This window comes from Bidens hawaiensis, unplaced genomic scaffold (assembly GCF_021521415.1).
Source record: "Bidens hawaiensis isolate Kalapana, Puna unplaced genomic scaffold, B.hawaiensis_p1.1 tig00030542_1, whole genome shotgun sequence".
In the NCBI taxonomy this organism is placed as follows: domain Eukaryota; kingdom Viridiplantae; phylum Streptophyta; class Magnoliopsida; order Asterales; family Asteraceae; genus Bidens; species Bidens hawaiensis.
Genome location: NW_027495101.1, coordinates 60757 through 71874, shown reverse-complemented (window position 1 = coordinate 71874; position 11118 = coordinate 60757). Strand labels below are relative to the sequence as shown.

The 11118-nt window shown below is 33.4% G+C and overlaps 1 protein-coding gene and 1 non-coding gene across 5 annotated transcripts; one reads left to right on the top strand and one right to left on the bottom strand.

The window, feature by feature from the left end:
* Positions 1-3547: 3547 nt before the first annotated feature.
* TRNAH-GUG (transfer RNA histidin (anticodon GUG)) lies at positions 3548-3619 on the bottom strand. The gene has a single exon. It is a non-coding gene; the product is annotated as a tRNA-His (tRNA).
* A 2532-nt stretch (positions 3620-6151) lies between these two features.
* Positions 6152-10613, top strand: LOC143580641 (UDP-glucuronic acid decarboxylase 6-like). 4 transcript variants are annotated; one of them, XM_077063611.1, is made up of 13 exons: positions 6201-6490; positions 6862-6972; positions 7451-7537; positions 7668-7755; positions 7830-7921; positions 8023-8087; positions 8166-8254; positions 8340-8417; positions 9013-9106; positions 9178-9244; positions 9324-9387; positions 10099-10139; positions 10226-10613. In XM_077063611.1, exons 2-13 carry the CDS (start codon positions 6883-6885, stop codon positions 10418-10420), a joined length of 1050 nt encoding a protein of 349 aa, XP_076919726.1. In that variant the 5' UTR covers positions 6201-6490; positions 6862-6882; the 3' UTR covers positions 10421-10613. The 4 variants fall into 4 exon arrangements, with proteins under 4 accessions (XP_076919724.1, XP_076919725.1, XP_076919723.1 ...); XM_077063609.1 differs by lacking the exon at positions 6201-6490 and adding an exon at positions 6152-6174 and having other exon boundaries at positions 8023-8254; XM_077063610.1 differs by having other exon boundaries at positions 6197-6482; positions 8023-8254.
* The last annotated feature ends 505 nt before the right edge of the window (positions 10614-11118 follow it).

The window sequence follows — 11118 nt, the reverse complement described above, 5'->3', positions numbered from 1 at the left end:
TTTAACTTTTTTATTTAACTTTTTTATTAAAAATCATTTTTAAAAACGTTAAAACAATTACCGCAACGCCGATCCTCAGAAGTGACTATCCAAGCCCGACACAGGGCTTCCTTCTCATCCGATGACCACGGAGTGATTTTCCGTTTCGTCCTTCCGGTCGAAGCCGAACCCGACCCGTCCGTTGCAATTTGTTTTTTCCGGTGGACGCGTCTTCTTTGTCCCGCAGCTTCACCTTCTGGTTCTTGTGTCTCAGGAACTACAAAGTTAGGAGACGGTTGTATGTTGGATGGTTGAAAGCCGGATGGTTGTTGCGACCCCGAATAAAACATCGGTTGGTCCGGGTGCCGACCATAAATCGTCGTAACTGTAATCTGATTCTAGGTTTGGGTACCAATTTCCAGCCATGTTTTTAAAAAAAGGTTTGGAAGATGGGGTGATTTTGGGTTTTGGGTGTGGTATGTGATATTGGTATGTGATATTGGTGTTGGTTTGGGTTTGATATAGGTTAATAGAGAGAAAAGATTGTATGTTATATTGTTGTGGGTTTGTGTTGGATATAGGTGAATATATAGAGAAATTTGTGTGGAAAAAATTTTTTTTTTTAATAAAAAACGAGCCCAAACGGCTATATTCACGCAAACCAAGAAACTTTCACGCCATTCTCAGCCGCTAGCCCACCCGCGCCTGCCTCTTTTTCCGCGCTCGCGCCCCTCTCGCGCCCCTCTCGCGCCTCGGTGGTGTGGTGCTCGCGCCCCGGGGCGCGACCGCCTCGCCACTTGCGCCCTTTCTCGCGCTCCGCACCCCTCAGCCTAACACAATGAGTTGTGCAGGGAAACTAAAAATTGTATAATGTTCCGTTATGTTTGTTGTTACGTAACGATGAGCAATTTAGTCGTTTTTTTAACTATCATGTTATGGTTTACCTAAATGAAAAAGAAAATAAAATAAAATTGTGTGTGATTGGTAGTGTTGTAAAAATCTTGACTAGGTGCCAATTAATCCCCAATTAATTGCTAATTCCCACCTCATCAATCAATTTTGAGCTAATCGGTCAATGGTCAAATCCGATCAAAATCAGGATTAATCGAACTTATTCGGCCTTTTTTGATGAGGATCTTGCAAAAATCGGCGGTTTCCTGCGAGATTCTAATAAATTTCCAACCAAAATGTGTTTGTGTATATTTATAACTGAAAATTAAATATAAAAATGTGTGCGTGTATACATAAAACTGAAAAGTTATAAATTAAAGTCCAATCTGATTAATCTATACTCTTTACCCCCAGCGCCCGACTAGCGATTCCTACAACACTGGTGATTAATAGAGAAATGAAGGTGGAGTGGTGGTTTAGGGATAAGGGGATGTTGTGGATTAATGGGTATCATGGTGCTAAGATGGCTTTAGTGCCCACAATACATACTCTTATTTGACAGTAATCTTTTTTATATAATTTTGTTAGTAACACTATAAGTAAATATATACGATTAGCAAAGTTACTAGGGTTAATTCAGACCTCCCGATAGTTGGTGTATTTTACAAAGTTGGCTTTTGTTCGTTAAAAATTAAATTAAAAAAATTCAGTCCTCCTAATAGGAATGGTCTAATCTCTTAACTTAAGAGTTAAAAGTTTAAATTTTGCATATTGCATATTTAGTGGTGCTAAGGATAATTAATAATAGTAAAGTAGGTAGCATTGTAACTAAAATTATATTTTTATTTTTATTTTTATTTTTTTAATAACTTACATTCGTTAACTTAATAAAAAAAGAAAAAAAACCTAAATTTGTGTTTGTGATTAATTTTTATTATTAACATTTTGATATAAATTTTATTGAAAGTTGGGATGTATTCTAAATAAAACACTTTTTAGTATAATAGAGCATGTTGGTATCTTGACAAACCGAATTCATACCGAACAAATATCGATCGGTGGTGGTGTCGATTTGTTCGCTCATGTATCGATGCTCTTTTTATGGTTTTTTTATCTATGCAAAACACATGTTGGTACTTTTTTTAGGCATACCAATATATTTCCTGAGAGAAAAAAAAGGATTATTTTGACTTTTAATATATCATCATCATCATCATCATCATCATCGTACTCAGTATATTCCACCAATAGCAAAGTTATGGTAGGGTCTGAGGATGGTAAGATGTAGACAGCCTTACCTCTACCCTTTAGGAATAGAGAGGCTGCTTCCGGTGAGACCCCCCGCTCGATAGTAGTTTTGCATCAAGCCTTGGACATAAGGCACATAACTGATAACACTCAACCATCGGGACACCGCCGATTGGTGCATGCACCCTTGTCTTTCGGCTATCAGCGCCACTACATGATGCCTGATTAACCTTCTGCCACTTTTAACGTTATTTTCATGAGATTAGTAAAATAACGTCAAATTTAGTGTAATTTCACTTTTGCCCACCTGAGGGCTCACACATACATATATACATTATATGCCCACCTGACTTTTAATATATATCAAGCTAAAATAAAAGGTTGTAATTTTGATAAGTTGTAAATCTAAAATACTAGTAGAATATTATTGGTTTCTTCTGGGTTCTTCCATTGATTGTTTGAATATGACACTTCCACTTTTGAAGCCGATTCGGATTCTCTTGAGTTGGGATGTTTGATTAGCCTTTAATACTAGTCCAGAACAACTTTTTATTTTCTTATATTAAAATGTAACGTTATTAGTCTTTCTTTCGGTATCAAAGTTTTGCATGCAATATTTTTTATCAATGATTTAAGCTATTCATAAACTCAATACTACCATTTTATATAATATATATTTATATTGTATATATAATTTTAGATGTACATCATAAATTAATGTTATTGCTATGCTCAAAATGGTACTAATTTGGTGTAAGGTTTGTTTTTTAGCTTGAAGAGCCAAACTGAAGATTACCGGCATTGACCTCCTGGGCTAGGAGAAATAGGTGTCTCAAATTTGGTTTGTCTAAGATGCGGGGAAATGGAAGAGATTACCAAACATTTTCTAGTGTCATGCGGTTTAGCTTAGGGGCTGTTTGGTTCATTCAGATCTGAATGAGACAGGTCTGAATGAACCTCTGTCCCATTCAGCAGCAACAACAAGTCTGAATGATTCAAACCTAATTTTAACCATTCAGATGTTTTTCTGTTTGAAACCAAACAGTATGAAGTCTAAATGAATCAGATGTTTACATCTGAATGGTTCCATTCAGATGTAAACAAACAACCCCTTAATTAGTGTGACAAACTATCTTGATAAAATAACTATAGAATGATAAACCACAATGGCCAAAATATCAATTTACTCTTAATATACATGTTCCCTGGTTTAATTTTCAACCCCAATTTTTGTAAACTTTGAGAAAATATAAATATTTAACAAAAATATATCTAAACATCATCGAAACGAAACACAAAAACTTAATTCACAATGTTTCAAATTGTTGGCTTTAACCCTGTTAGAAGCACCTTAAAAAAAACATCACAACGTTAAAGAATATATCACAACAAAATAAAAAACCTTAAAAGCATGTTAGAAAAAATAATGTGTGGCTGCTGGGATTCGAGCCCAGGTCTCCACGGCCACAACGTGGAATTCTTACCACTAAACTACAGCCACATTAATAATATTTTGTCGAATAGAAATCCTTTCTTATCTTACATATTTTTTAAGACTGCAAATATTCCTTTTTTTTAAAAATTTCAACATATAGTAAAGACGGTATGTGATGTATGTTTTGGTTTGATTTATACATGCTTTGTTTTAACAACTTGGTTTTATAGTATTCGATTAAAAAAAGGCATCATTAGTTCGTTAGGTTCATGGCCCAAGATATGAAGATATGCCTTTTTTTTTCTTTTTCTTTAATCTTTCTTTTGTAAGGTTAATTCATGTTACTTATTCAATTGAAAATGTTCCCTTTTAGGGTTGAACCGTTAGAAAAACCATAACCGTTTAAAATATACATTGATTTAAATAAAAAAACTAATAAGGTATAGTTTAATATATTCGATGAGGTGTTTCTCATCTCAAGGTGTGTAACATCTTAATGTGAATGTAATGGTATGTCATGTTTATAGAATACATGAAAGATAATCTAGTAACTTTATTAAACGATATTACTCCATGATTCATAAGCTACAACATTTTCAATAGTATACAATAATAACTAATATTTATCTTCTGACGCTATAGAGTATGCGCTCTATTAGAGGCGGACCTAGGTGGTGGAGAATGGGGGCAACTACCCTTGATCTGTTTTCTTCAATAGCATATATATGATCTAGTTTTCACTACTCCTCATGAAAATTTGACATCACCCCCCTATGAACACGGGTAAAACCACAAAATAAAGACAGAGTAAAGAATAAAGTTGTTTTTCTGATGAACAACCTAATTACTGATTATGTAAAGATAAGATGAAAAAGAAAGCAAGTTAATATAAATAAATAAATAAATAAATAAACAAACTCTTCACAAAATAAGTATCGAAAAAGATAGTTGGTGGTTAACACCTCTTGAATTGTTTGGTATAAAACTCAATCCGAGCAATGAAATATTTTGAAATCTAAAACACAGTGAAACTAATAATAAACTTGAATTATTAAATTACGACGACCTGACTGACCAGACCCGATAACAAATCCTTCTTAATGGACATCCGAACACCAAAATTTATGTCTCTCATAAAAAATCATGTGTCCGCCATCACGCTCCATATAATCAACACAAAACCTTCTAAGAAGGATGTCGTCTGGGAAGGCAGTGTGGTTAAGTTAATTTGACTACTATAAATATTTTACACTTGGATTCAAACATAAATGAATTATGTCGTGTATTTTATTTTTGTGTTATATACATAAACATACAAATTGTATTGTTTCTTAAAAAGTTGTGATTTGGCAACATACGAAAAGAACAATATAATTTGAACTATAAGTTAGTTTATATAAGATACACGTGGAATGAAGATTCTTATGAACTTACTATTTCTTAACTTAGTAATTTGATGAAATAAGAACAATATTTACATAGAAATTCAAATTATCGGATAAGATAGATGAAATAACAATGAGACTAGCATATCACCAACCCCTTTGCGACAACCCGCTTTGACCATGATCAACAACCTTGATCATCATAAGTTTTTTTTTCCTACTAGCTATAATTAAAAGATCCAACTCATATTCTCATTTTAAATAAAACCAGATGTTAAATATAAAAGCTATCAAATTATATTGAAATGGGTCGACAACCCTTTTTGACCTCTTGGTTTCGTAAGGGCCCTAAATGCTGGCGTCATGTATAGTTTACTCAATGTTGCAAGTGACTTCGAATTAGTTGGTTCTCTTGATGGTGATTGACTTTGTTGTTCCCCGACATTGACAAGGTAACAAGGTTCCACACACTTGTTCTTTTCTTTTTCTTCGTATTGATACTCAACATTCAATAAGCACCAATATCAACTCGCTCAATTCTATTTGTCTCTATTGTTTTTTATTCCTACATACGGTTCTTTTAGTTTCCCAAATCAATGAATCATCCTAAAGTGAGAGCAACATTGCACTTCTGAACCTTTGATGAACACGCAAAAAGCACTTGGACTTGACTAAAATTCAATCCAAACTAAACTGAAGATGTTTGTTGTAGTCCTAAAGCTACATGAACATATCCATAGGTATTCGAACTCCATTCCAATAGTCTCCTTAACATGATATTACCATATCAACATATCAAGTTATCAACCCATGCAGTTCACTTAAAATAAAAAATATAAAATAAGTTTATTATTTTATCTTATCTTTGACAATTTATTCATCCTTAAAATATCTCTGTCCCATCTTATAAACATTTATACAAATTAATTAACACTTTGTTTTTAAAGAATCAAAACTTTGTTTTTAGTCGGATTGGGTTTTGTTTTTAAAGAATCAAAACTTTGACAATCCCCTGACGTGGCAGATAATGTACATCCAGCCCAATCACGCGTGCTATGGGCCCACCATCATTTCCAAATCAACGTCTCTCCTTTCACCTCTACCGTACACCATCACGTACTCTATAACTCCCCACCCCGATCTACATTTCACCAAATGCATGTGTATACAAACTCACTCGAATCACATCTCACAAATTTTATAACAAAATCAGCATTTTTTTAATAAAAATTTTATGTAAGTTTATGAATTATTTTGAGATATTTATATATTCATTGTACTTTAATTTTGTTTTATTATTTAGTGATTAATAATCAGATTCAGATCTGTGAAATGTTTGGTGTGAATGATGAGTTTGTTAGAATTAAGCTGTCGTTGATCTATTATTTTTGCGTAGTTCTGAAGATTAATCATTTAATTGGTAGCATAATTTAATAATAATAATGCTGCTTGATCGGCTATTTAATTGCGTGTTGTAGCGGCTTAATGTTCATCATCATACTGTTGTTGTTCAAAGGCTTAGGGTTTTAGTTCCAGTTAAAGAGGTAATTAGGTCATTTCAGTTGAAGATAATTCGATCTTTGATGTTAGTTTGATTTCTGTTGAATTGTGTGGATTTTGTGTTGATAGCATAAGTTAATAATGCTGCTCTATTTAAATGCAAGTTGTAGCGGTTTAATGTTCAAAGGCTTAGGGTTTTAGTTTTTGAAGAACTTGTTAGGTAATATGAATCAGAGAGTTATTTGATCTTCGAAGTTAGTTTGATTTGTGTGGATTTTGTGTTTATGTAGTTCGAATGTCGGATTGTGTGGATTTTGTGTTGATGTAGTTCGAATGTTGGATCGTGTGGATTTTGTGTTGATGTAGTTTGAATGATTTTGATTTTGGGAATTTGTTAATTGGTTGTGAATTTGTTGGATATAGTGAAGGAGTGATTTGAAGAGTATGGCTACTCAAGGTACTAGTGGAGCAAATGGTGCTATTACTAAACCGCCCCCGAATCCGTCGCCTTTGCGTACTGCTAAGTTTTTTCAGGTATACTGTTGACATTGCTTGAAAATTGAGATCAATCTTGTTGTTTTATTGATATTTTACTGTTTAATTTAGTTCTAAAAAGTGAGAAGCGCAGAGTGTCTAAAACTGAAGCGCAAAAGCACATGCTTTTTTGTATGCGAGGAGCAAGTTTTTTTATATATATCATAATTTTTTAGCATGCCCTACCCAAAATTTATGTTTAAATAAGCATTATATAAGATTTAAAATATAAATGACCTAAAAAGTGGTTTGTATAACATTTTGATGCATAATAGCCACCCATGTACGAAATGGGCACGTCTGAGCTGTGGCTCGGGCAGCTTTTTTGGCCTAAAAGTTGTGTCTCACCTGCGCTTTTTGAACTTTTGGTCGTCTTGAATAGCCAAAAGCAATGAGAGCTGCGTCTTTGGCCACCTCGTGCCTCGGGCGCACTATTTTACACCAAGGTTCTAAGAGGAATTTTGTATGATGTTTATAGGCAAACATGAGGATACTAGTTACTGGAGGAGCTGGTTTCATTGGCTCTCATTTAGTGGACAGATTGATGGAAAATGAAAAGAACGAGGTACACGTTTTTTTCAAGTATTAATCAAGTTAGTTTTGTTTTGTTATTTGAAGGATGCATTTGAGGTCAAGATGATATATATATAATGATATTGTACCTGTATTTTAAGGCGTCTTGATATTATGTGTAGGTGGTGGTTGTAGATAATTTCTTCACAGGATCAAAAGACAATCTAAAACAGTGGATTGGACATCCAAGATTTGAGCTTATTCGTCATGGTAACTATTTCTTATATTCTTGCAAGTTTAAGAGTCATTTTGTATGGTAATAGCTTCATTTATTTTCTTTGCAGATGTCACTGAGACATTGTTGGTTGAAGTGGATCAAATCTACCATCTTGCCTGTCCTGCTTCCCCAATCTTCTACAAATACAATCCTGTCAAGGTAATCAAGACCTAAATTCAGTTATTTGTTCATTTGTTCTATTATTTTCTGTGTTTCAACTTGTTTCATCTTTGTTCATTATATGTATTGATATCAAACAGACAATCAAGACAAATGTGATTGGAACTTTGAACATGTTGGGACTTGCGAAGCGCGTTGGAGCAAGGTCTGGAAATTTATTTATTTTTAATCTAAATTGTTGCAATATTTTTAACTTAATTAACTGTTGTTTGTATACTTTTAGAATTCTGTTGACTTCAACTTCAGAGGTTTATGGAGACCCTCTTGTGCATCCACAGGATGAGAGCTATTGGGGAAATGTCAACCCTATTGGTATTGCCCTTAGACCACATGTTTCGTTTATTATTATAGTTAAGCCTGTAGAGTATTTTCTAAATGGCATTTGTGTAAATTGCAGGAGTTAGGAGTTGTTATGATGAAGGAAAACGAGTAGCTGAGACATTGATGTTTGACTATCACAGACAGCATGGGATAGGTGAATGGCGTCTCACTCGTTATACACAAAACATATTATACATTTAGGCATGTAAATGGACCGAACGAACATGAACAGAGCATGCTCCGGTTCCTTCGTTTCTGTAACCGAACAAACGATCGAACATGAACAATTAAATGAACATGGTTTTCTTGTTCGTTCTCGTTCTTTAAGAAAATGAGAGTGTTCATGTATGCTCGCTCGTTAACGGTATAAACGAACGGTTCATGGATAAAATGAATGAAAATAACTGAACATAAATGAACAAACTCAACTAAGCTAAAACCAATTAAAGGTAATTGTGAACAACAATGTGTTTGGCCTAAAAGTTAATGAAACTAGACTAAATTGTAATGGGCCTAAAAATTTTAAATGAATATGTTAACGAACATAAACTAACGCAAAGTAGCGAACGTGACATGTGTTCATGTTCATTTGTTTAGCTAAATGAACACAGTTTTCTGTTCATGTTCGTTCGTTTATTACATAAACGAACGAACCGCCGACTGGTTTACCGAGCGTTTGGTTTGTTTACAGGCCTAGATACATTTGATATATAAAACCATTATTTAGCTAATCATGTTTTCTTTAACAGAAATCCGAATTGCTAGAATCTTTAATACGTATGGACCGCGAATGAACATCGATGATGGTCGGGTGGTCAGCAATTTCATAGCTCAAGCTATCCGGTATACAATAATTTTCATTTATATATATTTAATTATTACTCAATTGGTTACTTATAACGGGCCTAATGCAGCAACGAGCCTTTGACTGTTCAATCACCTGGAACTCAGACCCGAAGCTTTTGTTACGTCTCCGACATGGTAAAACCAAAATTCTTAAATATTTTGTACATTACATTCAGTTTATTTAGTTTGTGTGTGTGTGTGTTTTGTTTATTAGGTTGATGGGCTTATTCGACTTATGGAAGGAAACAATACAGGCCCAATTAACCTTGGAAATCCAGGTCAGCATTACTCTCGGCATATATACATTTGAGTAAATTACGCTTTTAGTCTTTTAGAGTTTTAGGTATATATTAACTTGCATTTTGTGTTGTTAAACTAAGGTAATAACAAAATGTATTTTAATTTAAAAGCTTGTAACACATCACGTGATTTCCACTTTCCGGTGTTAGAAAAGGAAGAAAGAAAAGAGAAAAAGATAAGTAAAGAATTGTGAAAGTCACACATTTTGTTCTTTAGGTGTATATAGCCATCTTGTAAAATGGTTACAGAGCTTTCAAAACCAGTCAGTGGGACGGACGTAATGCGTTACGACTTTTCAAATAAAGGATTTTTTTTAATTTTTTTTTGGAATTACCTTGGTTTAAGGACACCACCTGCATTTAGGTGTTATTAATATTTAATTTATTTTATTACTTTTGTTATGTATCATGTGTATATATACCTGTACCTTAGATAAAAAGACTAAAATGATTCTTTATTTAACAGAAATATTTAATGAAGTTAAAAACTTGGAGTCGATACGGACAAAAATGAAACTAATGGACTAAATAAGCCAAAAAAAAACCGATTGGACTAAAATGGTGGTTTCAAACCACAGGGACTAAAACTGAACTTAACTCTTTTTAGTATGCAAATTTGTATTACTGGTTTTTTGTAAAGTTGTATTGGAATATTGGATGACTAATTGTGTGTTTTTTTCCTCCAATCAGGTGAATTCACCATGCTTGAACTTGCAGAGAATGTGAAAGAGGTAAGTTTTGAAATTTCTTTTATTCTTTTTGTGAAATTACGAAAATGCCCTTGAGTTTGGTGATTAATATGAGTATGATTTTGCAGCTGATAAACCCGGAAGTGAAAATAATACATGTGGAAAACACACCCGACGATCCTCGTCAAAGAAAGCCGGTGATAACAAAGGCAAAGGAGGTGCTTGATTGGGAGCCGACTATTAAATTACGTGACGGACTGCCACGTATGGAGGAGGACTTCCGCAAGAGGCTTGGAATACCAAGGACTTCTGCAAATGTCTAAAAGGCCCTCGTTCGGTTTTCCTCATTTTGTTTGCTGGTTTCTTTTCTGGGAAATGAATGCTATGTCCTGGTATGTTGTGTTATCATATATGAGGTTATATGTTGAAAGGATTTGGTTACGGTGGTTTGTTTTAGCCTATTGAAAGTCATAACTTTTACCATATTTACAATATATAAATTAGTCTTATCAATTTAATTTTTTTCTTGTGACATTGTTGACCTGCAAATTGTTGCATTATATAAAAAACTTTTATACATTGTTAATTATATAAATAATTAACTCATACCAATAATTCATAAAAAAAGCTTAAAATAATGTACCTCTGTTTCTTTAAACTGTTCATGTTAAAACTTCAAAATGTAGAACTCTTGCACTGTATTCTTGAGTTTTTTTTCATGGGATAAGAAAGGAAATGATAAGATTTTAGTTTGAATTTTCATTCTTGAGTTTTTTTTATAAAAGAAATGATAGGAAATGACAGGAAAACTTGGGTGTTTTAAGTTTAAGTTTTCTTGCCAATTTGGCATGATTTGAAAAGAAAGGAAAGGATAAATATTTAAAATTACCACTTTACCCTTCAATCTACATCTAATAATTGTTTTAAAAAAGCTATATTTGTAAAACTACACAATTTTTTCTTTTCCTTTCCTTTCATTTAAATTAAAGAATGTAATTAATCATTTCTTTTTTTCCCTTTA